Source organism: Stylophora pistillata, chromosome 8 (assembly GCF_964205215.1).
Source record: "Stylophora pistillata chromosome 8, jaStyPist1.2, whole genome shotgun sequence".
NCBI lineage: Eukaryota > Metazoa > Cnidaria > Anthozoa > Scleractinia > Pocilloporidae > Stylophora > Stylophora pistillata.
The window spans coordinates 28,964,602-28,992,560 of NC_142526.1; the positions used below are offsets into that span (position 1 = coordinate 28,964,602).

At 39.5% G+C, this 27,959-nt stretch overlaps 3 protein-coding genes and 2 pseudogenes across 3 annotated transcripts; all 5 read right to left on the bottom strand.

Annotated features, from left to right (window-relative positions):
- Window positions 1-277: 277 nt before the first annotated feature.
- LOC111322471 (putative inactive peptidyl-prolyl cis-trans isomerase-like 6) lies at window positions 278-10,815 on the bottom strand. The gene is made up of 9 exons (XM_022925578.2): window positions 10,679-10,815; window positions 10,486-10,581; window positions 5,004-5,128; window positions 4,529-4,592; window positions 4,373-4,435; window positions 3,577-3,733; window positions 2,456-2,512; window positions 1,760-1,895; window positions 278-1,135 (listed from the first exon to the last, which is right to left on the bottom strand). Exons 1-9 carry the CDS (start codon window positions 10,796-10,798, stop codon window positions 1,000-1,002), a joined length of 954 nt encoding a protein of 317 aa, XP_022781313.2. The 5' UTR covers window positions 10,799-10,815; the 3' UTR covers window positions 278-999.
- A 2,167-nt stretch (window positions 10,816-12,982) lies between these two features.
- Window positions 12,983-15,685, bottom strand: LOC148725757 (uncharacterized). The gene is made up of 2 exons (XM_088729453.1): window positions 15,512-15,685; window positions 12,983-15,372 (listed from the first exon to the last, which is right to left on the bottom strand). Exons 1-2 carry the CDS (start codon window positions 15,683-15,685, stop codon window positions 14,479-14,481), a joined length of 1,068 nt encoding a protein of 355 aa, XP_088585579.1. The 3' UTR covers window positions 12,983-14,478.
- Window positions 15,686-17,355: 1,670 nt separating this feature from the next.
- On the bottom strand, window positions 17,356-19,565 carry LOC111322481 (uncharacterized). Its single transcript, XM_088729460.1, has 3 exons — window positions 19,436-19,565; window positions 18,566-19,314; window positions 17,356-18,290 (listed from the first exon to the last, which is right to left on the bottom strand). Exon 2 carries the CDS (start codon window positions 19,302-19,304, stop codon window positions 18,672-18,674), a length of 633 nt encoding a protein of 210 aa, XP_088585586.1. The 5' UTR covers window positions 19,305-19,314; window positions 19,436-19,565; the 3' UTR covers window positions 17,356-18,290; window positions 18,566-18,671.
- Window positions 19,566-22,008: 2,443 nt separating this feature from the next.
- Window positions 22,009-24,393, bottom strand: LOC148725758 (uncharacterized; annotated as a pseudogene).
- On the bottom strand, window positions 23,875-25,300 carry LOC148725759 (uncharacterized; annotated as a pseudogene).
- Between the last annotated feature and the right edge of the window lie 2,659 nt (window positions 25,301-27,959).

The window sequence follows — 27,959 nt, forward strand, 5'->3', positions numbered from 1 at the left end:
CCTTAAAAACGCACTGTGTCTATGTTGTGAGCCTGTGCCACGTCCTTTCAGCCCACAGAGATGCGAGCGGAAATATCGATCACTAACAGAATAAAAAGGGCAGCCGTGTCAGTGCGTCAAGTCGGTGCTGCGAGATTCGCATTCTTTCCTCTGGTAAATTGACTCTCCTGTTCCAAAATGTTTGCATAATTGGTGACAAGTTGGATGAAAAACGGTTCAAAAATAGCTTTTACCTCTCTCCTCTCGTCCCATTTTTAAAGACACCCGCTGATACACATTTCTGTCCAAGTGTAATCTTTATTCGAAATCTTTCAAAACAAATTTATGCATCAATTAAAATCATATATTCAGGTTATAACAAATGTTACTATAATACAATCCGAATAAGAAAGACATTTTTCATTCCTCTTTGCAATTATTCTCTCAAAAAGACTGACAAAATAAGGAAAGATGAATGGTAATGAAAGTACCAGTATCAGAAAATAATTTATCAGGCCCAGTTTTCCAAATTCGACTATCGCTTGCTTTATGTGAGCGCGATCATCTTTAAATAACTTTATTTCGCTTCAAAAAATGAATTTTTAAAGCACACAAATAATCAGTATCGATTGTTGCCGCGAGAGGTATGGTAACTTGTTGACTACGTAGGTTATTTTAAGTCGACTTCTGGTGGCGCAATTTTGCTCATATATATCTCTCGGTAAACACACAACAATAAAAAAAGGAAAATATTCTGTGCGGGCAAGCGAATATTCTCTTGATGCAAGTCACTTCCAAATTGTTCAACAAGGTTTCCATAAAAAGCTAGAATCGTAGTTCAATACAGTTAAATATCACTTACTCCTAAATACTTTCAAAAGAATATCTCTGTGAGAAATTTTGTGTCGCTAAAAACCTTTTAACTAATGTAGCTACGTAGTCTGTTCGAAGGCCTTTTTCTAGCATCTGTAAGTGATTCAAGGTGAATTAAGGATTGCTTTGATTTCAAAGTAAGTGTATTTATCTGGAGGTGTTCCAAAGGCTTTCCACATCGAATATTCCACAATCGACAATTACGCAGGTAGACTTGGGCCTTTCATTGAACGTTTCTTGTTTTTCCAGTTCGTCAAGAACTCTTGTACCCTCTATTACTTGACTACAAATAAGGGCGACCAAAGGTTAGTTCTACCAACAAAGTTAATACCTAAGGAAAATATCTAACAAATGATTTCAGGGGGTAAGTTTCTAAAGAAAGTGTGGTGCTGCGTCCGTGGGGTAGTATAATAGGGTAATTACAGTTTTATCAACTGTGTTGTTGATAATGTAAATTGGTCACCGTAAAGAGTTTCAAAGCTTGGAAACTTAGTTAAATACACAACTTACATTATCAACTCAGTTGATAAAACCATAATTACCTCGAAGATATCAAACAGTTTGTTTAAATTTTACTTCTGTCAAAAGGCATCCAAAGTAAAGTGTTTAATGCAGCTTTCCAGAGTTCAGTTCATGAAATATCTAAGATAGTACACCCACGCCCTCCTTGGTCAATAGGTGTGCTTACACTGGACGTAACGTTTTCATTTGTCAAATCATTCTTGAGAAGGGGAGCCATGCTCCTTGCCGCGTTATGGATAAGCTCCGCCGTAGTGGACTGAGACTTTCTCAGGATTTCGTCTCTTAAGTTGAGATACTGAACCTACACATGTAGGTCAATTCATAGTCGTACTCTGAAAAGTTTACTTTAGCTTACTTTTGTGAGATTCGGTTCTATTTTTCTTACCCGAAAGCAACATATTTCGTGTCCATCCAAGGAGCGGGCTGTAACGTGATAAAGAATTGAGATCCATTTGTATGCCGGCCCCTATTGGCCATACCCACAATACCTCTCTTTCCATGCGGTATGGAAAAGTCTTCATCTGTGAACAACAAAGAAAAAATGCGGAGTATAAAAATACATGTACGCAATGAGCAGGGGTTTCATTAAAACACCTCTTACCACCGTCTGTTTAACTTGCCAACAGGTTCGCATGGGCTTTCACAGGAGTGAGTTAGGAGCCGACAGGGGAGTCAAGGGGGAGAGGGGGGAGGGGGAGGGGGGAGAGGGGGGAGGGGGGAGGGGGGAGAGGGTGGGGAGAGAGGGGGAGAGGGGGAGAGGGAGGGAGAGGGGGAGAGGGGGAGGTCTTAACACGTGAGCCCCGCCTCGCAGAATTCCGACTAGTCGATCGAAATTGCATGATGAGACAAACCATCTTGAGTGAAGTGCACAGCCTGTATAACCCCTGCCCCCCTTTCTCGCCACAAAGAAATCAGTAAGATATCTGTCATTTGAACAATATCGTCAATGCGGTAGTCCGTGTTGATCTTCTGCATTATTAAACATCTTCATTCCTATTTGGTGTATTCTATCTTCTATGAAAGCTTTAATTCTGTTGTGCAGCAGTTTTGCACATCACATCGACAATCCCTCTAAAATTACCTTCAAAAAAGGGGCCAAAAATAGACTCCCCTCCTGTGCCTTTTCCTCCCTCTATATCTAGAATACAAAACAAAATTGTTATCTTTCCTAACTACTCCGAAAGAATATGATTTTCAACTAAGTGGCAAAGTAATCTGAATGTTTTCAGAACTTCTGCCGATAGTTGCACTATATTTTTAAAATGGCCAACAGAATTTTCAGGGAGCTGCAAACTCTATTAGTGTTTTAAACATATCAGCCAGTGCTGTCTAATTGGATGGTCTACTGCAATAACCTACAATGTGCTAGAAATTCAGACAAACACAAAAAGCCAAAAAGAGGCAAAACTGGAGATAGCTTAAGGATCTAATAGGGTGCATGTAAGTTTGCCTGAGTTTTATAATGTAAAGAATCATTGTTCCCGACTGCTTGTTAAAGAAAAAGAGTATTCAACAATCACTGAAAGCTACAGATGTCTTACAGCCAACGTTAATGCAAGCTGACAAGCCAGTTTCACATTGTTCTGACAATGGCTTTTCTTAAGGCTGTCAACGCATCACTGTTCACAATGTTTAATCTGAAGTTCCCTCCTGGTTCAGCCATTAAGGACCTTACGAAACCACGACGGCGACGGCAACGATGACGTGGAAAAACAAGAGATCTAATAGGCAGAAGGATAGCTCAGCACGTGCGTTTTGAAACTTTGTACATTTCTTAGCCGTCCTATGCAAAACATCAATGTGAAATCGCCAAAATTTACGTCGTCTGCGAACCGATACCGCGACGGCAAATTATTTTAATTTCCATTTGGAACTCAACGGCTACTTTATACGTCATGCTGAAGTTGAGCTGTGGCGCTGTATGAGACAGTGAGCTCCTGCAGCCATTTTTGAAATTTTAACTAAGAGTAGAAATTCATTTTTTAATCGAAGTCTTCCTTGGTGTCGCCGTCGTGGTTTCTTAAGTTCCCTAATCACTCTACAGGGCTACAGCACCAAATAAATTTCCATGAAACCTTAAGAGTTCACAGTTCATGAAAATAAACATAATAATATGAAATACTGCGATATACTAAAGAGCCTTTCATTCTAATACTGCTATCACTGTCATAATATGCAGTCTATTGCAAACTTTTGTTTTACCTCCACCTTGTATCCAGCCATTAGGAACTATTCTGTGTAATATTGAATTCTTGTACCACAGCTTCAAAGGGGGATCATGCCGCACTGATTCACTCTGACTTCCTACACACAACTCACGAAAATTTCTACATGTCTTTGGTAGTCTTTCAGAGAACAGCTGTTGAAGAGGAACTGCATATTAGAATGAAGGGCTCATAATAAGAGTTTGTTCTGCTTATCCCTGCATAAACTGTCGGTACTTTAGTGAACTCTGTCATAAAAGTATTTCCCATTTAGTACCCCACTTTTTCCTAATGATAATAATAATTTAATTTTTATATTGCACGCTTTCCGTGAAATGATCAAGCGCGCATTACATCTCAATAATGGTTATTAAAAATATACTATGATAAAATCAAATCCTACTGATAGACATGAGCTAAAACTGGCTGGGAGACATGTTTTAAATTCTCAAATTAAGTAATAGGAGTGTGTGTTTTAGCTCTGTCTCATTTCCTGATATCTTCACTGTTTGAGCTTAAAAGCTGTCAATATCTCGACCTTGAATGTAAACACTAGAAACAGATCTCTTCTTTTCGGGACTAATTATTGATAATTACCAGGACTTTTGTGAAACAAGCTCCAGGTTATACATATAAAAAAGAAACGATCTTCTTTGTATGAGCAGCAGGTATACTTCCTTGCTAAGCAAGTAACTCCCTTGCTCACTTACCTGTCAGGCAAAACATATCAGACAAGCAACAAAAATAGAAATCTGGATGGAATTTTTTTTCCTATCTTGCACATGTGAACATACCTCAATCAATAGTCGTCCAATCTTTTCATGGCCCACTGCTATGTCCAAGTAAACAAACTGATGCTGAAATAACAAAGTTAATGCAAATTTTCATGTCATTGAGAAATTGAAGTTTTGAGTGATCAAAGCCTTTGGTAAATTTGCACACAACTTTACCTTGGTGGAAAGAAGATGGTCTTTATATGCTTCTTTAGCCATGGCATGCCATAAAGGAAGAGGCCTAGCAAAAAAAATAGGAAAATACAAATCAAACTGTGTGTTTCATACCACAAAACATGGTAACATACTTGTAGTTGGAAAGATGCTAAAAACAGAATGATGATTTTGAAAAATATCTTTCTTACAGTACTTTAGCCAAATGTAAAATAACAAACAGTTAGCCTTAAAAACGAAAGGAAAAGAAATATGTGCTCTTTGAATTCCAGGTCCAGTTAAAAGGAAATTTCAAGCAACTTTCCCAGTATATTTAGCTAGAAAACTGCTGTGGGATTGATACAGAAGAACATTGTGTTCCATCATTGGTTAAGCCAGAATCTCAGTAAACTTAATGGCTACAGCGGAATAAAAGGTTTATCTTAGATTAAGGACAGTATAAACTCAAGGGGTAGCAATGCCTTTCAAAACAACAAACCTGAAATCTCTGTATCCATGGGTATCCAAGGCCCACTTTCTAAAATCCTCATGTCCTCCAATCAACTCTTCATCCAAAAACACAATGACATTTTCTTGAAAGCCCCATACTTCTTTTCTCATTTCCTAGCAGGTAAGAAAGCAACTTACATTTATCTTTCATGCGTATAGCTGAAATTATAACATAACCAAAGTAAAGCGTGTGCTCTGATTGGTCAATTTAGTGTCCCCTATTTGCCCATGGGTGTACGCTGCTGATGTGAGCAAATGCAAATACTATTTTTCCACGTGCATTTGTTTTTTCTGGTCGTGTAAGATTTGTTAAATGAAAGGGAACTCTTTAGCTACAATGTATCAATGTTATGTTATAAAACAAATGGTAAACACCACAGCGTTCACTATTGAGTTATGGATGCACTTGGGAGGTTTGCTAAGCACTCAAGAAGCTAGAGTCGCTCTCGGCTATCACCTCGAGCGACTCTTACGCTTCTTTCGTGCTTAGCAACCTCCCGCGTGCATCCATAACTCAATAGTGTACGCTGTGGTGTTTACCATTTGTTAAATTGTTTCAACTAAAAGAGTAGATGAACCCAAGAGCAATACATCACAGTCAAAAAATAATCGATAAAATAATGAGCTCCACTAGTTATATATTAGTTAGGAGAGAAATAAGAATAGATACTTGAATTTGAGTGCCCAGACTACATCAAGTGAAGGTAAGATGTCAAAAATGAGGAGCTCATAGGTGATAAGAGATCTGTCTTAAACCAGAAACCTCCTAATTTTCATCTCAATGAGCAGAATAAGGGGCCTCCTCACACATTTTGAACCTACTGACTATCAATTTCTATTTCAACAAAAAAATCCCTGATCCTCATTTTAAAATCAAGAGCTTAGACCCTGAAAATGTTCTTATAATTGCTTAGGGTTAGTAACAGTTAGAAAAATTTATTCCTTGGGCTGACATGTAAAGGCCCTAAGACCAGAAATATTACCCACCATAAAAATCTATTATTGAGAATACAAATGACTTGTGGAAAACCTTTTGAACTTTTCACATCTATCACATGATAAACCCTCCAACTGGGAGGACCTAGAATTATTTGGCTCTATGAATTTATAACCAATGCACAAACCACATGATGCTGTACATTTTCACCTATTTGGATGAAATTACTTGTAAAAAATACACTAATTCACCAAGACAAAAGTAAATGATACAATTTAAATAATAGAGCTATGCAATAATTGTATTTTCCATCAACTACCTCTCCCTATTAAGACTCATTAAATTTACGATTTCACGTCCGCCATTATTTGATCATGTTCCGTAAGTTGATTGCAGGACTCAGAGGAAGTGACGTCAAAGGCTCAATGCCAAAATCTCACATGGAAAAATGTCAAGCAAACATAACAGAGTGCTTTAATCTATTCTTACAAAAACTAAACAAAAATGACGAGGCATCGATGCGTAAATCAAAGCTGAAGTAATCATTCAGACCATGCTGCAGGTATTTCTCTGCATTGGACCCTTGCAAATAGTTCAAATAGGAAAAATGGATGCGATTTGTGCGAACTCGCCGAGTAAACTTCAATCTTGCAGGAATATTTGTGATCTACCCCGAACACTTCTTGGAGGACTGTTTCAAGAGATCTGTGTACTTTGAAGGATCTAGGCGAAGAATTCTGTTGGGTTCAGTGCCTACCGTTCAAAAGCAGGGACAAGAAAAACCGTCCTCAGTGCGATCTCGACAAAAGTGAAGAATACGAACCTTCACGGGTTTTGTCTCCTTTACATATGCGCTGATCAATATCCACCTTTAACAACTCTCTTGCAGAATACCTTACACAAGGGAAAGTACTCAGTGAACATTGTAAATAAGAATGATAAAATAGCCAAATTGAGGAATGAGATTTCTGACCTCAAAGAGCTCACTTTTATACAAAAGAGATGAAAAGTATAATTGTGTGCTCTGACTCTAAAAAAAGCTGGCTTTAATATCAGCAAAAGTAGAACAAACAGCGTAAGATACATAGAGTGTAGAAACACTTTAAAATGTAAGCTTGCAGCCAAAAAACCAAGAAAATAAAAATTTCTTTAAAAACCTCTCAAACTATCAACCATCTGACAGCCAAGTCAGCGTGCTATCAAAGGGTCTCAAATTCATCCCAACACCCATAACAAACGAATGTGAAATCAGGCCAACTTTTGCAAGATTTCTCCACAAAACGAATGCGCCTCCGTTACACCTTTCATGGACAAAACAAAGAACCAGTTCCATTTCATACCAAACTGAATGCCTCCAGTTCAGTCTTCTATCATCCTTCAGAGCTACTTGGAAAATTGTCATAACAACTTGCAGATTGTATCTAAGCCAAAAAATACTTTGTAAGGTAATGAAGTCACGGCTCTAAAAGAGTTGAAACAAACTCTGCTTTAAACCTCACCGAAGCAACACAACAATAGTCATCATGAATAAGACAGAAAAAACAAGAGGCCAAAGTACAACTCAACAACAGAGTTCACTTCAAACTTCTCACAGCACCAATAGTAAAAAACAATTGCAGGAAAGGGTTAATGAGATCATTGACCAAATGCATTGGGGCAAACACATTAACGATTATTTTTGTGACGTAGCTGCAAGTGACAGCACTCAAATGAGTGTGGATGAATTTACAGATCACCCTAGCGTCAAGAGGATTGCTGAACATTTCGTACCTGTTACCAATTTTGATTTTCAGCTGATAGAGGTGGAATATGTGAAGGACATACTGCTGAAGCTTAATCCAAGCAAAGCCATGGGATGCAATAACATATCGCAAAGACTATTGCGCATTACAGCTCCTGCCATTTGCACAGCCACTGCCCTGTTTGATTAACTACCTTATAACAAGTTGCAGTTGGCCTATGGTTTGGAAGTGTAGCAATGTTTCCCCCATATATAAGAAGTCGAAAGAGACTGATAAGGCTAACTATCAGCCAGTTTCACTATTGACTGCTTTTTCCAAAGTTTTTGAAAGAGTCATGTTTGATCAGCTGTGAGAGGCCCTTCAATGCAAGCTGTCTCATAATTTATCTGGTTATTTAAGGGGACCCTCTTGTTGTTCAGCTCTACTTAAGATGACTGAGGATTGGAGGGCGAGTCTCGATAGGTGAGAAGCTGTCGTTGCAGTCGCGGTGGATCTTAGTAAGGCTTTCGACTCTGTGTCATTCACTTCTTCGAGCTAAATTGACGGCCTATGGTTTTTCAGGGAGGGCATTGCAACTCATGACTGCATATTTGTGTGAGAAAACAATGTGTTAAACTTGGCAATACTTATTCTCAGTGGAGAACTGTTAGAACTGGGGTCCCTCAGGGGAGCCTGTTAGGTCCTCTGTTGTTTAACATATACATGAATGATCTAAATTATTTTACTGAAGGCACCTCATTGTGATTATATGGTGATGACACTACTGCTTATGCCTCAGGTACATCTCCTGTTGTTTTACAATACATTATTTACTCAGATCTTCAAGTAGCGTGTACATGGATCCAACATAATTATTTGCAAATCAATGCAACAAAGACCCAAGTGATGGCCATTGGCCCAGTAAATTATACATATAATATTAATCTACAAGATAATAATGTAGAGTTGACTGATAGTCTGAAGATTCTTGGTGTCATTTTAGATGAAAGAATAACATTTAAGCCCTATATACAAGTACAACTTAAGAAGGCAAGTGCTAAGGCAGCTGCCATGCGTAAGCTGCGTAAGTTTATACCATAAGATGTTATGATTCACCTTTACAAAGCATAGGTACTACCCCACTTAGAGTATTGTAGCCCACTCCTGCTAGGAATAAGTAATGGACTCAAAAACAAGTTAGAAGACTCTAATTACTACATCCTAAGGACTATCCTAGGGTATTCAAGCTCAGTGCTTTATGATTTTCTCCTTAATTTAGCTAAAATACAAAACTTAGAGACACAGAGGCAAATCCAGTCATTAGTTATTTCATAAAAATGTTTAAGAGGACAGGGACCGGAATATCTTGGTCAGTTTTTTAACATTTTAAATGTGAATTACAACCTAAGGGGTGTCTAGCACACACCTTACACTGCCATTGTTCAACTTAGAATACATGCATAAGTCATGGTCATATTTAACTAATAAGCTTTGGAATGGTTTGCCTACTAGAGTCAGGGAATGTCCAGACTTGGCTGCTTTTAGGCGTGCGTTGCATTCGTTTATGGTGATGCTTTAACTATAATTATTTTTAATGCACTTTCGCTTAATAATTATATAAATTAGATAAAATATAGCTTTTCAATACTTTCATCTTTTAATATTAGTTCTTATTAGCTCATTATTTGTAATTAGTTTCACGTTCACGTTTTAAACAAGCTATTTAAACAACAGAGTGTTTCTGTCTAGGAACTATCGGCTGATAGTTTCCCCGCGGAAATTTGATGTTCTTAAAACAAATATGCTAGTTTTAAGAACATCACATTTCCAAGGGGCAACATGGGGAGTCCACGCCCTTCTGCATTTATCTTTATTTGCATGGCAAAAATTCATTGCTTGCTGGTGCAAAACTCTCAACAGAAGCTTCAGATGATTTCTGGGACAATTCATTGCCAGACAAAGTTGACATTTCATGACTGACAACGAAACAGTTCTCAAAAAAGTAATATATGTGATTCTCTTTGCAGTGAACAAAGAGAGTTGTGACAAAGTAAAGCATAAGTTTGTTAAGCCTTTGACGTCATGATGACGTTTTCTGCTGTACAATTGCGGGCTCAGCTGGAACTGTTTTTAGCAATGGCGGACAATTTTTGGACAACTTTGAAGTGGTAAAAATTGGTCATCGAAGGTTTGTTTCAAGTTTTTAATGGCAAAAAGGGTTTTAACTTGACCCAATTCAAAATTCTGTAAAAAAATTAGCCCAAAATAAAATGGTCAATTTTCGTCTCAGGGGCACTTAAAGCAATTTTGTTCGAAGGAACTCGTGAGTAACGAATGCCTGGTGATTGACACATGAATTGGAAAACCCCTCATCAAAATTATTTGAAAGATGGCATGAATCCAAAGAAAAAAATTAACTAACCACGCTTACATTAAGTAAGCTTAATAATTTGTACTTGGGCTGGAACACGTTAAGTCATATCACAAATGCAACAAACAATGTACTCTTGTACCGGCCTAAAATGGTTGTGTGAGGTGCATCATAAATCAACTTATATTACATAACTGTTTATTCCTTAATACTTTCCAAATACTCAAGTAGTTTAAAATAACACAGTAGCGTGCCTGAAAGCTTCGAACTTTTGATTTATTCGCAAACTACAGGTCACGCTAGGAATTTTTTATGAGCGTACTTCTCAACTGACGCCTAAAAATAAGCCTACATGAGAAATCAGTTTTTTTAAGTGATCTCGGCGTCTAGATCCTCAGTTTCTGGTTTTGAATAAGGCCATAATTTCTTCTTTTTATCTTACCTTCTTCTTATCTCGAATAAAAGTGTCCCAATCACACTCCAACAAACCCAGGACGTATGGCTCGGTGAACACATCAGGTTGTCTCTGGCTAAGTTGCTGTTGTGATAAAATAACAAAGTACATTAAGACGTGAGTATTTGTACTCTTATGATAAAAACCTTGATATGGATTCTCATAGCATGCTCAGTAATACCTCTGCAGCTCCTTTAATCATATGAAATTCGGCATCTTTAAGGAGACCGACCACAGAAACTGTGTGCATGTCCGCCATTATTCTTGTTATTCTGAGATTCCCCGGGGTTGGTGTTGTCATAACAACACTGTTCTACGCATGCTCACGTTAAGTGCATCACGTTCAATCATGTGAAACGTACGTGAAAAACCGGAACCACGTGGTATAAGGACAAAGTACAGCCTGTCTGGCGTATTACGTACCTTCGGAGCCGCCTTACTTGACCTGCCTCTGTAACGTCAGTTATAATTATTTTACGGACAAATTTCTATAATTTCGTACTGATGTGATGCATTTTTAGCGCTTGAGAAAAGGCATAGCAGGCGCATGGCCACAACATGATTGAGAAAAGTAGTAATATAGGCGCAAGAGGTCAAACACGTGACGACTTGGTCACGCGAAAAAAACGATCATGGGCGCCGTCGGCGATGTGAGTATTCCAGCTTCGTTCATGATCAAACGTAGGCTTTTGTTTGTGCTGACCCTACTTCAGAAGGATGTTAACATGCAGAAAAATATTGGAAAATATGCTTATTCCTCAAACTGATGTCATTCTGTTTAAACAATAACATGCTGTTAAAATTGAGTAATTACAAGTTAGAAACTAATCGTGTATCAAAACAGAATGAGAACATGCGACCGCGTGTTGTCACTTATTTAGTCCATACGTGCGAATATGCATGCGAGACTATCAGTATTTCCAGAATAGAGAATCCTCATTACCGGATGTGATGCTCAACAACTCCCAACACCTCACGCGCGTTGATATCAGCCACGTAGAGAAATAATTAAACTGTAAGTGCATTCTTCAAACGCAGAAAAGGGAAGTAGTTTGTATGATGAAAACGAAATACCTCAGCGTCCGTCAGCCCCGACAGAAAGTAAACTATAACTTACAGTAGCAGATCCGATCTTTGTGTAAGACTCAAATACTTAGGAATTTTAATCGATATTCTCTTATCCTGGCGTGATCATATTAATTAAGTCTGCGATGAAGTAAGTGAAGGGCCCTATAAGGGGTTACCGGGATACGGGACATTTGGGTAAAAAATAATAGGCATACGCGATACACGAGAAAAATATGAACGGGATAGGGGATGGTTAAAACAGGGATTCTGGGATATCAAACTCGGGAGAATATAAAAAACGAAAGGTTAGAATGAGATACGGGATACTCTGACCCACTCCCCCCCTCCCCTCACCCCCGCTAACAGGGAGCTTTAGCAACGACGACGGCGACGGCAACGAAAACGTCGTGTCAAAATCTAACTTTTCATTTTTGTAGGTCTTTCGAGATTATTCCGATGTGTTTCACTTGGAAAATGCTGGCGAACTATTCAGGACTATATCACTACGAACGGCGTTAAAGTAAGGAAAAAGAAAGAAAAAGTAACCGTCATCCACTCAAGTTCTCGAGGAAACGTAAAATTAACAAATGGTAAACACCACAGCGTACACGATTGGGTTATGGATGCACGCAGGAGGTTGCTAAGCATGAAAGAAGCGTAAGAGTCGTTCGAGGCGATAGCCGAGAGCGACTCTAGCTTCTTGAGTCTTCTTGAGTCGCGGAAAAATAGTCTTTGCATTTGCTCACGTCAGCAGCGTACATCCATGGGCAAATGGGGGACGCTAATTTGACCAATCAGAGCGCGCGCTTTACTTTGGTTATGTTATAAAACGCTTTAGAGCTCGGAAAAATGTGCTCTATTGCTTAACTATAATAGTGCATGGGCATGGGCTACCTGCGGTTCGGCAAAGTTTGCCGGTTTATCGTTGAATAGGCCGACGCCTTTAGTCGTCGTCTGATTTTTGTTTGTCGCATTTTTAATCACGGGAAACTCCAAAGAAAAGAAAAATTGTTTTTTGGCCAAAATAGTCTGGAGCCGACGTCAACCCCACTAAAGTGGTACAGCGGGTGTCCCGGCAGAGTGTGATATGGTTATAATGTAACTCGCTTGCTCAGTTTACGCAAATATTAAAGGCCGTCAAGAACCTCCTTCCATGCTTGAGTTATGCCAAATTTTCAAGAGGAGAAAAGAGTCCATGTGGGGCGTGATAATTAAAAACGGTAATTAAAGACACTCGACGACCCTCCGTGTCTGGTTGTGCAAGCAGTAATAGAGTCCTAAAGTGCTTACGTCACGTTTCCATAGCACCGGAATTCTGTGGTCTAAACAAACCAATATGGCGTCCCTAGCGTGACACATTGTCGTTGACCTCGAACATTTCAAGAGCTATAATAGCGCATTTTATCCTCCAATAATAGAAATAAGATAAAGAGAATCAAGATAACCTTTGGCCTTACTATTGAAGAGTATAATAAGCGGACAAAAGCACCTGGTGAGCAATAATTCGAGTCAAAACGCCACGGAGACGAAGTTTGCGATGGGCCAGTGTTTTCATCCAGATTGCAATCACACATCTGAAAGCCACTGCTGCCGATTCTTTTCGTTTCCAGACCAGAAAAAACACAAAACACTCTATGATAAGTGGATATCATTTGTAAGGTGAGTATTTTTCGAAAAATATATATTTCGATGCTGTACCATCGATTAGAAATAGCTGGTTTTTTTTTTATCTCAAACTGATTCACGATTAGCTGTTTCTCTTTCTTGTCTTATTTCTTTTCTCGCGGCTTTGCCTTTCCTTGTCTTCAGTCTTGATCTAAGATTATTTAGTTACTAAAAAACTATATGATAGTTGTGATTATCAAAGCTTTTACACTAACTAGTATTAAGTAACAAGCTCAGAGAAATACTCGCTTCGCATTCACGTCTTAGACTACAAGGTTAAGCATGTGACCAACTAAACTTTGGGTTTTTTAAGCGCAAGTATAGTAACTGCTTCTGTCTTTTTCTGTTATAGGAGAGGAGATAGAAAGCCCAGCAAACATTCGCGACTTTGCAGTTGTCACTTTAAAGATGGGCGAAAAGAAAATATGCCAACCATCAGTGACAGAAACAGGCACAAGCTGTTTGATAGTTTGGACTTGCTGCCAGGTACAGGACCAACACCTCCCAGTACACCTACCCCCAAGAAAAAACGGAAAGTGTCTGCCGAGCCCACGAAATTACCAACTGTAGCATCTGTGCTTGAAGAGATTAAAGAGAACTCTGAACCATGTTCCACTGAATGCTCACAAGAGGAAAAGACAAGTTCCAAAGAAGCTCTGCTGTCAATAGAGCTTGATATGACTTCAACAGAACTTGCTAAACACAAGGAAGTGTCAAGTTACTATAGTGCACACTACTCTGCTAAGAGCTTGAGCCCTGAGGTGATACGGATGGAGACAGGTCTACCCACTAAGGATGTTTTTGATATTGTTGTGGGATATGTTTCAAGATTCAAGGGTGAAATAAACTATTATGCTGGATGGAAGGTTGAGGCGATCACACTTGAGGACCAGATATTTATCACTCTGATGAAACTGAAACAAAATTATACCAATCTACATTTAGCCCAGTTGTTTTCATGCAGTGTTGCAACTGTTGCTAACATAGTAATAACTTTTGTCCATGTTCTGCATTCTCTCCTGTTCAAAGACATCATGACAACTGTGCCATCTAGAGAAAAGAACAAGATGTGTTTGCCATCTTCTTTCACTGAGTACAGCAGTTGCCGCATTGTGATTGATTGTACAGACATTGAAATTGCTGCACCTAAGCTCATGTCCCAGCAGAATGCTACATATTCCAGCTACAGGGGAATGAACTCTTTCAAAGTCATTATAGGGGTTGCCCCAAATGGAGTTATAACCTATGTTAGTGATCATGTGTGGTAGACAGCGTATAATTCCCTTCCTTCTCCTCCAAGTAAAAGTCTTTGTGCCCACAAGCTTCCTTGATTGTCGCATTTCGATGTGTGTAGGGGCACTTACACTCAATCACCGAGTCGTCTCCCACAAGTCCATCAGGGGAAGCACCCAGAACTCCCGACTCGTGTAGCCAAAGGCCGGTCTGTACAGGTGTAAAGTTTGTGATGTTGGTGAAGGATTTCAGGGCCTCAGTCTCATTGTCCTGTCCCCATGCAATTGCTTTAACTCCACTCAAGTTGTATTCCCCAAGTAGTCGCTTGATAAGAGACGGTGTAACTCTTTTTGCCTGGAGGACGGAGCCAAAATTACTGGCAGTCAGGCGGCCTCTACGAGCTTGGTGCCATGCAGGGCTGTTTCGCTGGCCAGCCGTGAGGGTGCTCACAACATTTATGGTTCTCTCCTCTACTTTGGCATTCTCAATCAAGTACTCTAATTGTTTTTCCTTCGTAGATGCCATAAGGAAACCTTCTGAGTAAATGATATCCTCAATCGTCTTGATCGGGAGAGGGGTAGCAGGTTGTGGTTCGGGACTCAAGATCCAGCAGGTCCCTGTAAATTTGCCATAGCGCTTTAGTTCGCTGTACAGCCACATCCGATCCTCTCGGCTAGGATCGCGCGCCAAAGGGCTGTAATCCTTCTTCTTCGGTGGCGCTGGAAACATCTGGCTTGCAGACTGTACGCTTTCTGCCTTTCGCTTTCGTTTCCATTGGCATTCCAGGTCCGTCCTGCTAAGGTTATGGATGCCATAAATAAATATGGCTGCCGCGTGACTGCACTTGAACTCGCCGCGAGGACACTCGCATTCTGTGTTTTTTATTTCAAGGTTTTCATCGAGATAAATCTGATAAAAAGATAATTCGAAACAGACACGTAAGTTGCAATCTATATTCCGCAATATAAACATTAAATTGGAGGTGAAATCGGGGTTGGGAGTTCTTCGAATTGAACATACGTGTTGTGATTCCAAATTGGCAACTTACTGTGACTTTGTAGTCCTTATTTTTCATGCTTGCTTGGACTTCACCTTTGATGACTCCCCTGGAATAAATAAAGCTTTGGACATGGTCGGATTTGAAGTGGTTTTCTCCGCGATCAAGCGATTTCCGCTCTCCAGAAAAGAAAGAAACGAGTGAGCATATCGATAAAGACGCCATGTTTGAAGTATGAGTTTAAACTGTTTAGACCAGAAAAAAATGCTGTCATGGCAACGTGACGTCACACTTTAGGACTCTATGATACGCCGACATGGGCGACAACAGGCTCGAGGAGAGATAAATTCGCATCTCCACTGACGAAGGGTTGGTATCATCAAAGAAACTGATGCGGCTCCAAAAGATCGGACGTTTGTTCGAGTTTTGAGCAAACGTCCAAACCTAGAGACAGTATGCAAAAAGCAACCAACTCGTTCGAATGTAATCTATTAGTTGGTAACCTTAAAAAATACCAAACCTCAATTATTGGTAGCAAAAATAACTCTGAAAACAACATCGAAGAATGCGCTATCTTAGTAAACAAAGAGAAAATCAACACGACCACTACCCTTCAACTTCTCGGAATCACAATTGACTCAAATTTGAATTTCAATAATCACATAAATACTATCTGTAACAAAGCCAGTCAAAGGACTGGTGTGCTTATGAGACTCCGCAACTTGAGTCCAACAAATGCAAAATTAAAACTTTTTAAGGCAGCCATTCTTCCATATCTAACCTACTGCCATCTCACATGGCATTTTCAGTTGTAAGTCTACTGATATTCGCAGATTGGAGAGAGTTCAAGAAAGAGGCCTAAGGGCTGTATTCAAAGATAAACACTCCACCTATGAAAGTTTGCTGCAGGAAGCTAATTTACCTTCGCTATTAAACAGACGCTTACAAGATATTTGCATTTTAATGTACAAAGTTAAATAAAACCTTAGCCCTTTGAATATTTGTAATATCTTTCAGAAACACAACTCTTCCTATAATTTAAGACAGGCCGACTTTTCTATTCCTAGATACAACACAATAACTTACGGTAAACATTCACTACGCTATTTAGGACCTAAATTATGGAGTAAACCGACAACTTATGACAGATCAGCCACAACATTACTGAGAGCTAGTTTCAAAAACCGCATACGTAAGCATGACCTCAGCTCTCTATTAGACGAAGGCTGCAGGGGCTGTGCTCTATGTAATTCTTATATGAATTCATTTCATTTCTTTTTTCATCCATGATGTGACTTAATTTTATTCTTAAGTAGGTAATATTCTTTGTAAATAATGTTTATCCATTTTATTTGTGTCCCCACATTAGTATGGGATATCTCCCAAACTAGGTTCTTTGACACGTTAATAAAGTTTCTATCTATCTATCTATCTATCTATCTGTCTATCTATCTAAACGTTTTTGATTGTTGTCAGTTCATACAAAAGAGCAAAGAATCGATCGTTATGTTTCTTTTTTCCACAATAGAAGACTCTCTTTACAGTTAATATCGACTTGTATCATTATATCGTGAACATGGGTCCTCAAAGGTCCTTGAATTTTTAATCTGGTGTTACAGCATAAACATGGGTCCTCAAATGACCTCGAAATTACTAGTTATGAGGAAAACATCTGAACCTAGATGCACTTAGCACGACTTCCAGAAGTTCCCATATTTTTTGACATTATTCACTCCCATGTTTTTTAAAGGACTCGTTCGAAATCCTTTCCCTAATCAACACTTTGATTTTTATGCGCGAAAAAAAATGCCCTTCAATCACTGAAGTGAGTGTGACCCATAACTATCCTTGGGGCAAGTCTAAAACGCATGCAAATTCGCAAATTCTCTTATGGATTTTCTAAAAAAAATAAATATATTTATTGCACATTAAAAATAAGTTACAGTCTACATTGGTGTCTACTCTCACAGACCAGCGGTCCACAAAAGGACTTCTCAATTCAGTTTCGAAAGTTAACCTGGGCTTGCAGTGGTTTTGATATTCCCGTTTTGTGATTGGTCCAGAAAACTCGCTTTACTATCTCGACCAATCAGATGAAAAGCTTACACCAGTTGTCTTGGGCACTCAAGGTTAAGTTTTCTTGCACTTTGGGCAGTTTGCGTGTTTTTACTTTTGCTTCTTTGTGATAGGGTTTATGCCACTGCCTGAAACTGAGGACCTCACAAGTCCACTTTCCTTGACTATTTCTGCGCAATCAGTAAAATCAAAATTTTCAACATTATTACTTCACCAGAGATCGAATGGTATTTTCAAATCCATGATTACTACAAGTTAAACAAGGGAAAGAATTACATTTAGAAGCAAACATTATACTGAACAATAATAAAAAAAAAACTTAACGACGAACTCTCTCTAAATACAGGAAAAACGTTGACGTCTTGTGACATCACGCGATGCTTTTGAAAGCGTTTGATCAGGCGAAGCTTTAATCTCCTTCGCAGCCATTTTTAGGCTCGTCACGCAACGCTCCTCCCCACAAAGTTTGTGCATAGTTAATAGACTATGGTTTGTGGGGAGGAGCGTTGCGTGACGAGCCTAAAAACGGCTTCGAAGGAGACTAGCGAAGCTTATGAGACTGAAAAAAATTGAGCTGTAGACTCTCCTTATAACACCCTCCCTCTTCTAGCTTCTTCGCACGCGTATTTTATTTAATAGTAGCCAAAACGCCCAAATCATTCGAGCCTGGCTCTCTATGTAATATAACAAAAAGGTGTGCTGCAAAAGAGCGGGCGTCGCGTGACAAAAACTATGTGACATGTAACGTAATTACCTCTGCAGTAAATGGTTTGAACCCGGGGGTAACATGTGAAGGTGTAGTCTGATCGTCCGGGTGAGTGTAGTCCTGAGAAGGACTGTTGTCGGTGGTAGTGACTGACGTTTCGACAACCTGTGCGGAAGTCATCATCAGAGTCAAGTGATGATGACTCTGACTCTGATGATGACTTCCGCACAGGTTGTCGAAACGTCAGTCACTACTACCGACAACAGTCCTTCTCAGGACTACACTCACTCGGACGATCAGACTACACCTTCACACGTAATTACCTCTCTGACATCATTCAAAAGTTACAAGGTCAAGGATAACAAAATGATTGGTATACCAAAATATCATTTTAAAAGTACTACCATTCCCCTATTCTGATCACTCTCCTTATGAAAACGTGAGACCCAGCGAGGAAGTCATCATAAAATAGAAATTAAAACAAGCTGAGCAAAAGAAAAGGAATAGCATGCATCGTGATGTCTTCCTTGCACAGATCATTGCCTGTTCAGCTTTCCGATTAAAGGCTTGGAATTTTACTTTTCCTTCCGACGCATGAATGAACCCAATGCCAGCCTGGTAATTCTGTAGAGCCATTCCTTGCAGCTCTGTGATTGTCACTTCGTAGAGCGCGTTTAACTTTCGTTGCCCGTCGAGAACAGGCTGTGTTAGGACAATCCGAAGCGATTTTCTGTTGACAATCTCGTGCTGGCAGAAAATTCCAATGAAAACTGCACAGACAAAGAAACAATAAAATGGAGCGCCTTTATAATAACCTCCTTTGTCAGCCAAGGCACCCAGCCAAGACGCCCAAAACATCGCCCAAGTTAACCACAGAAAACATACGCAGTCGATGTAAGTTGGTAATTGTCGTCGAAAGTACGGTCGGCTCTGCGTAATGAAATGGTTTGAGTAAGCGTATATCGTATTTCGAACTCTGACAGCTCTACCAACATCTTCTACTGCTATTCGAGTATGTTGAATTTCCCTTGCCTCAGTTATTAGACGATCGCTCTCCGACATCTCGGCCAATCTGATGAGGGAAAATACGATCTATCAGAGGTTACCCACAATTTAATGATCATGATCTTGTATGATCCGAAACTAAAACGCAAGTTCAGATACATTTTACCATAAATATCAGTCACCTTTACCTGAGGGACAGAATCTCAAGTAAAGAGGAATGCGTAATGTTAGAAGGTTCTCGAAGGTTGGTGATTGAACGTAGTTTTCGAGGAAAGGAAGTACATATATTTTATACTTTCTATTACTTAGTTCCCAGGGCTCTCTCAGCTTGTCACGCTTGCTTTCACGGAAATACTGCACTGGAGCAGGACTCCAGAATAAACGGATTTCTAACACTTTTTGACAAGTATACCAATGAGATCATCAAACCCTTTGCTTTTTCAAAGGCTGGTGATTAGTGCCAATCACACGATCGTTAAAAGGGAATCCAGTTCACAAAGATTCCAATTTCGACGATTTATGAGCTGTTAGAAACGATTGTTTGAACGAGTTTTCCGGGATTGTCTCATAGAAAATGGTTGCATGTGGTCATCTTCGTGTACCTCCAGGAAAAATAAAGTCATGAGCGTTCTAGCAGGCAACGCCGCGGAAAACATCATAGAAAAATATGAATTCCTAATTTTCGTAAAAATTTTGCGAATGGGTTGATAAGATAGCCGTCTCCAACGGCAACATGCAGACCTCACCTTCAGCACAAGATGTGTGAGCAGCGTTTGGTTCCAGTTAGAAATGGAAGTAATCTGCCATCGATCAGGGACTTTCCGGACTTTGACAACTGACTGCTTTAAAGAAGCACGTGCTGAGCGAATGATTTTCTCATTAAATATTTCATTTAGCCATGAACCGAGATCTAATAAACTGTAACGCGTTCCATACACAACTTAAGCAAGCGCTATTCAGTGAGTCGCAGACCGAGTACCCCTTGCAGACCTCGCTTAACTCAAAAACTACTTAAAATCTTGTGATGTCTACAATGTCTATGAACAATTGATATTACAGATTTTGTTGAGATATGTTACAAAGTATTAGATACAAAACGAAGGGTGGTAAAGGGGGGGGGGGGGTCAAGATCACGTTTCACAGAAAATAAATTGGTCCTCTCATAATTTACGGCCCGCATTGTTAATTACTGTCGAAACTACAACCCAAATCACGGTTCACGACAAATTAAATACTTCTACTTCTCTCTCATTTCGCAGAGAACATTATTTTGGAAAATCACGGTTCACGGCTATCTATGAAATCACGATTGTGAAAGTGCCGTGTGATCGTCCGCGTGAGTGTAGTCCTGAGAAGGACTGTTGTCGGTGGTGGTGACTGACGTTTCGACAACCTGTGCGGAAGTCATCATCAGCCATTTGACTCTGATGATGACTTCCGCACAGGTTGTCGAAACGTCAGTCACCACCACTGACAACAGTCCTTCTCAGGACTACACCCACCCGGACGATCAAACGACACTTTCGCATGTTACCCCCGGGTTCAAGCCATTTACTGCAAAATCACGATTCACGAGAAAAAAACAAGCCATTCACGTTTCACTGGAAAAGAAAAAGGCCATTCACGAATCACGAAAATACCCTTTACCACCCTTTACCACCCTTAAAACAACAGTAGCTCGCAAAATCTAGGCGGGCAGTGAGTGAGACTGTAACGTTTACAGAGTAAAACTAGCAAACAGTATTACATATATAAGACCTACGTATAAGACCTACATATATAAGACCATACATAGATATTGAATGATTGATGTTAAAAGCTATAAAAGGTTTGGTAAGGGTACGTATGCAGACATAATCGTCTTCTCCCATTAAAAGGTGTGAAAGTTGATTTTGTATATTTTTCTTGAATACACACTTCTATACTTTTTGTAGTACTTGGGAGATGCCGTTTCACATCTTGGCCCCAATTCTTGAAAAAGACTTATTTGTTGGTTCGATCTTGCAAGTTTTACATAATAATTACCGCATCAAGGAAATCTCTTCAGTATAATTATGTTTCCCGTTTGGGCAAATGCTAAGACTAGCTTATTGAAAACATCATGCATTAGAACTAAAATAGATTTGATACAAAGCATATTTACTGGAATAGTATTGGACGAGACAAAAAGAAGAATAGACTAATAAGGTAAAAATATATGAGGCGAAGAGCAGAGTTTAATAAAACCACAGAGCTTGAATGGAGACCGGAGCTGTGGGGGTCGGGAGATTTTAGTTGTGTCATAATAACATTTACCTGATGCCCTCGTAAAGTAAGGCTCTCTTAGAACACTAGTAGTCCCCAGTCTCCCCTCATTGGCAGTTAATTGGCCCTCAGTTTTCTGTATACTCTTCAGTTTTCTTCATACTCTGTTGGTGCGACTGATCTCCCCAAAAAATCTTCGACCTCACTCCCACGATAAATAACATCTGAACCCGTGCAACAATTCTGCAGTCAAATAAATAAATTGTTGGCAGAGTTTTGGAACATCTACGCCTCACTTGTTAGTACTGCTCGAAAGTTTTCCTTAGAAATGTGTTAGTGTAACTATCTTACCACAAATAATCAATGGATCAAATCTTCACTACTTGAGTTCTACATTAAAAACTAGCAAAATGAAGTTATAGATCTTATTAGACTATTCACACGCCGAATCTTATTCTCAAATACCAAGTAATAAATCACCATTGAATCTACAAAACTAATTTGTTTGGTCGAACTACTATTTGCCTCCGATCCAGAATTGGGTTGTATTCTCCGGCTTTGAGGTACAACGGAATTTGGGATTTGTAGTGTAATAAAATCCAAAGTTGTTTTCGTCACCCAGAGCCGTTTTGCTTGAGTTGAAATCGCAGCGAGGTGCATCGCGGGGATCACGGTGAGAAGAGTCGATATGTAAAGGGAGTCCTCCTTTTTCATACCATGTAGGTGCTGTACACTCCATGTAGGTACACACCATATAGGTGCTGTACAATTCATACACTCAACTCCTCGGATGTTGGCATATTCGTATGGCCGACAAGCACTTCCTTTCGTGGGTGCGTCTCTGATGCTGTCAAAGTCTTCAAGCGAGGCTCTCAGGTAATCTGTATATACGGTGCCATCTGTGTTGTATCGACAAGTAGCTCTCCAGTGGGTCGACTGCTTTCTGAGCCAAAGGAGGCAGGATCTTTTGATGAGGTAGGCCAGCCAGTTATTATAGGGTTATCACCATTAATGGCTCGGTATTCAGCCGATTCTCGCAGTGTTTTCCAATAAACGGCAGTGGACATGAACAGCTGTATCGATAGCCTGTGGGCTCACAGATCTCAGTGCAGGTTCCTCCGTTAAGACACGGATTATTCCTGCAGCAACCATTGCCACATGTGACGCCACCATCACAGTGAACGATGTGGTTAGAAACCTTTTATACAAAAATCAATGAAATATTTAAACAATTTCTCCTCACTGTGAAGGTGTAGTCTGATCGTCCGGGTGAGTGTAGTCCTGAGAAGGACTGTTGTCGGTGGCAGTGACTGACGTTTCGACAACCTGTGCGGAAGTCATCATCAGAGTCAAGTGAATGATTGTTGTCAGTAGAATTTCTACTGAAAGTTTGAGAAAATCTTATATACAACGCGAGATAGGGCTGAAAGTATGTTTTCAAAAAACCTGTACCGAAGAGCAAAAGGTGTTATGATTAGAAAGGTCTCCAGCAGTGTTGACGTTTTCAGCGTGCTTTCGTTCGGAATCCGGATTTGCATATTTTGATTACATGACGTCTTAAACCGTCTTTAATAGTCAGCGGTGCAGGTGTCTTATTAAGGCGAGTTAACGTTTTAAGCTCATGTTCGTTTATCCGGTTCGTTTATCAGGGTTCGATGCTTTAAAAAATTGCTCGACAGAATAATTGTATTGACACACGCTTAAATGAGGTGCGTAAACTGTGAGTTGTGAATTTCTTAGGAGGCCAAAAACCCGAGGTTTGTTTTTACGCGAGTGAGTTACCTCTGCTTAAACCAATGAAGGCAGGCAGTAAACTAAACATAGTCAGTTTTGTGTAAGGTCTCGCGCGCGCCTATCAAAACAAAAGCTGTGAAAACTACTTGTTAATTTGATTTAAATCATAATCTATCATTTAGAAGCTTTACAGGGGTATATGACTTTTCATAGTTTCTACAAGGAAAAGCGCACGTTGGACTTTTTTTCCGGCACGCACCCTATTTTGTTAAAAGTAACTTTACACCGATATTGATGAGAAATTAAAAAAAAAAAAAAAAGGAAAAGAAAAAATCACTTTGAAAATAGTCTTTCAAATCTAATTAAAAAATCATAGGAGAAATGTGTAGAGTAATTTTCCTGCACTTATATGAGTGTAATTCGATGTTCAGTTTGGGTTATTTTCATCGTTGATAAAAGTGTTGTACAGTTTCTAGCAAAAGGTGCGCTATTTGCAGAAGAATAATAACTGCAATCCTTGAATATCTCAAAGCTTTATTTACTATGACAGTCAATGATGACTTCACCAATAATTCATCTCTAGACAGTAAATGAAGATGGAAAATTATTTAGCAAATAAAGAGAAGACCACATGTGTAATTCTTTCTTTACAAGTTATCGCTTTTCAGTAAAGTTCACTGACATATTCTACAGTAATTGGTGTATCATGCTACAAACCTGTGGCTTTAGACTTTCCTAAGAAAACTTACAAGGTTATACACATCTTCTGGCGGAAATAACCGTTAGACTTCATGTCCAGTGCTTGGGAAGATGCCCCAAGGTATCCTCAAAGTCCTTTATTCATAGAGCTTTTATTCTATAGGTGTAATGACCGAGTTAAAATACCTCTCAGGGTTGAAATCTCCGACGGGCATCTCCATCAATTTAAAGCAGCAGTTTCTCCTCGCTTGTAAGATCCTATCGGCTGATCTAGACGCCAAAGGAGTTTCTTTGGAGCTGAAGTCCGCGGCAGTTGTTTTCGTTCAAACGAATAAACAAAAACTACAAGAAGAAACTGATAAATTTACCCTTCGAAAGGTACATTCATCTCAGACACGATTTCTGCCAAATAAATCAGGATGCTCTTAGCAGAATATATCAAAATAGCCTTATGGTTTCTTGAACTCATTTTGCATTAACTGACGACTTCACTGAGTTAGATCATGTGGTGATTTCTAGACGATATCAGAAGAAAGAATAACTAAGGGTTAGACTGAAATTTTGCCTCATATCACATGGTATCACCGATTTTATAAAAGAAAAAAAAACATGAATTCAATAATTTCAGGAACATTGGGGCGTTTTTAAAAGTTTCTGCCTTGGTGAACTTTCCGCCTTTTGATAGGCACTGGTTGAGTAATTGGAAAGTCATAAGGTCCCTCCGATCCAGAAATGAGTATTGGGGCTTGAAGTACAACGAAATTTGTTATTCCCAATAGCATATAAACCGAAATTGTCCTCGTCATTTATGATTGCGTCTAGCTTGTTCCTATTGAATTCACAGCCACCCTGTTTGGAGCTGTCGATATGCAGAGGTGAATGCCCTTTGGTCTACCAGGTTCTCGCTGTGCAATTCACACACTCATTTCCCCGGATGTTGACATAATTGTACGGTCGACAAGTTTCTACCACCAAGGGTACGTCTCTGATGATGTCAAAGTCTTCAACCGAGGCTCTCAGGTAATCTGTATATAAGGTACCATCTGTGTTGTATCGGCAAGTAGCTCCAGTGAGTTGACTCATATCTGAGCCAAAGAAGGTAAGGTCGTTTGATGAGGTAGGCCTGCCAATTTGGGTCATCTAGTCACCGCTGGTAGCTTGGTCGTCATCATAAAACACGATGTTATTCCGGGAGACAAAGAGAGTCGACTTGAGTTGATTTAGTATGGATCATCATGACATCAATTGCACCATGATCATTGCAGCTGGAAGCACATATTCGGGGTCAGGTCGTTCAAAGAGTGTTAACGTTAGGCCGGAAAATATGGAGCATCGCCGCTCACACTCTCCTTAAATTCTATCGTAAAACACGTCATCTGTTCCTTCCCACTCCTTGTTTCTGACGAAACCCATAGTGAACTCAATGGTGAGTAGACAACTGATCTTTCAAATTCATAAAGTGCAGGAAAAAAATTTCAAATTGCAATATTCACTGGAAAAGCTAAGGTTTTGCTATTCAAACCCAGGTTGTTCCTAATAAAAATAACTGTTATATTTGGTGACTTATACTTATGTTAAAAGACCTTAAAGACCGTTCGCTACTGACCACTGTAGTTGAAAGCCTTCATGCAGTCTCCCACTTTAAAAACGAGACTTTCACAGCTTTACAGTATGCTCGAGACTTTGGCACAATTGCAAAAGAATCACTAAAAAGAACGATAAAGTGGAGCGCCAAATACTTTACACCTGTGACATGACAAATCGTTTTATCCAGTTCCAACATCTAGCATGGAGTTGGCAGATGTTGAAGTGATGAAGCCTCTAACAGCTGCAAGGATAGATCCTCCAATTGAAGTAGCGATGAAGGAGTTGGTGGACAAATATTGTCCTGTGAGGCAGAGAACAGTGCGCAGTGAAACCACAAAAGACAGAGCCAGAGCTCTCCCACCAGCAGTGTATTACGCTCAACCTCCTCATTCCAAAGTAATGTTCCACGACGACTCAACTGTTGAAGGTCAAGACGGAATGGAACAAATTATGCCGCAAGTCACAGATGACGATGGGGACTCGCACGTACCCAGCATCACGTTTATGAACGATAGCGCGGTTGAAATAGTTGCCGTTGGTGAAGTGCCAGATCAAGAGGATGAATACGACACCGACTCAGGCAGTGATATGGATGATGACGATCACGACTCCTACCCCCACACAACAACACTCACCAGGTCTGGTCGCGCCCTTCGCGCTCATTTTCGCCTTGACTTGTAGAGTTTGCACGATCAGGTGTGCCCATATACATGACCTTGTGAATGACTCTCTGATACAGAGTTATTTAAATGAAAACCCGAAAATAACGCTATCTTGGACCCGGGAAGGCAAGGGGAGTTCAGATTCAAAGGCTGGCTTGCTGCTGATACATGTGCTAAGAAACGAGAGGATTGGCTAGTGAGGACGCAAAAGTCTATTTCAGGGTAGGTGAAAGGAGCATGATGATTGATTAAACAAATTTTTTAAATGAAAGATAACGAAAGTGAAATAACGACAGAGGAAAATTTTCATTGTCGAGCATAATGTACCCTTATGCTGAGAAATATTCTCCCATAATTTTCCACGACAGAAACATAAACAATGAACAAACCCAAAATTGTAATCAAAATGATACAATCTGTAAATTAATTATAGATATTATTCCATATCGAATGTCCACGTTTGTCTTGATTAGTAGCTTTCGCTTTTTTAAGCCATTTGCGCTTACATTTGTATCAAATTTAGTGTTACAGTGAATTTTTTAGTGTTAGATGTTAAACAGCCTAAAATTTAACTGTTTGATGTTATAGACGGAAAATTTTAGTGTTTAGTGTTTTCGAGGCACCCCCATCCAGACCCTCTTAGTTATCATATATTGTTTCAGAAAAGAGAGGTTTAATAACTGACAAAAAAAAGTTAAAGGAAGCAAATTGAAAATGAATAGTTTTCTTTTTGGGAGCAGTACATTTACACACCCTTATAAAGAAGAAACATAGTAGTATAATTTTAGGAAAATACCATGAAAATACCATGAAAATACCATGAAAATAGCGCTATCTACTGCGAAGTATCGTGCATCATACGTATTTAATACCGCAGTTCAAAATATATGAACTTCATATATCCATTGTATCTGATTTATCATCACGGGTTTATTACGAATCAGCTTAACGGCCTGCTCCCAGTTGGCTTGTTAGCTCAATTGGTAGAGCGCTGCACTAGTATCGCAGAGGTCAGTGGTTCGAGTCCCGTGCAGGCCTGATTTTTTTCAGGTCTGATTTTCGCTATTGCATAAATAGCGCTATCTACTGCGAAGAATCGTGCATCATACGTATTTAATACCGCAGTTCAAAATATATGAACTTCATATATCCATTGTATCTGAAAATATGATTGTTGGACAATTCGAACTATTCGATTACGTTCCAAGCAAAGCCAGGCTCTGAATGAAAATCACAGAGCACTCGGAAAGCTTGATTGCAAGACGAGTAAGAACCAGCTGCTTTGTAATTCTGACAGCTTCTTCTCAGCCAATTCTCGCAGTGTTTACCAACAAATAACTCTGGGACAAGAGCAGTTGTACCGAACACTTGTGGGCTCACAGATCTCAGAGCAGGTTCCTCTATTGAGACACGGATTGCTTCTACAGCAACCATTTTTACAAGTGGCGCCGCCAGCACAGTGAAAGATGTGGTTAAAAACCTTTCATTAAAAAAAATTAATAAAACAGAGCATTTTCTCCGCACAATGTTATTTTTAAGTTCCTAATATGTGTTCGATTGAAAAGTGTAACATAAACTCAGGTTTTTATTATCCAATTTTTTTTAGTTGGAATCACGGTTCCTTTCGATTGCTGAGAAATATCTTTTAAGCCCCGCTCTGATTGGCGATTTTATTTATACCGATCTTGACGTAATTTTCCTTTTACAGTTACCCTTATTTCGATAGCTTGATAAACAAGCGAGATCACCCAATATGAAGTATTTTCCAAAAAAATTTTCGGCGAGG

Bases quoted from the DNA above. Each gene is read 5' to 3' on its own strand.
- LOC111322471 (XM_022925578.2), bottom strand. From the start codon at position 10,798: ATGACAACACCAACCCCGGGGAATCTCAGAATAACAAGAATAATGGCG. The intron at 2,513-3,576 runs GTAAAACAAAAG...TTTGTATTCTAG, and splicing joins TGGCTGGATACAAGGTGGAG to ATATAGAGGGAGGAAAAGGC. The intron at 1,896-2,455 runs GTAATTTTAGAG...TGTTGTTCACAG, and splicing joins TTTTGGCCCCTTTTTTGAAG to ATGAAGACTTTTCCATACCG.
- LOC148725757 (XM_088729453.1), bottom strand. From the start codon at position 15,685: ATGGCGTCTTTATCGATATGCTCACTCGTTTCTTTCTTTTCTGGAGAG. The intron at 15,373-15,511 runs GTAAGTTGCCAA...TCTTTTTATCAG, and splicing joins ATAAGGACTACAAAGTCACA to ATTTATCTCGATGAAAACCT.
- LOC111322481 (XM_088729460.1), bottom strand. From the start codon at position 19,304: ATGTCGGAGAGCGATCGTCTAATAACTGAGGCAAGGGAAATTCAACAT.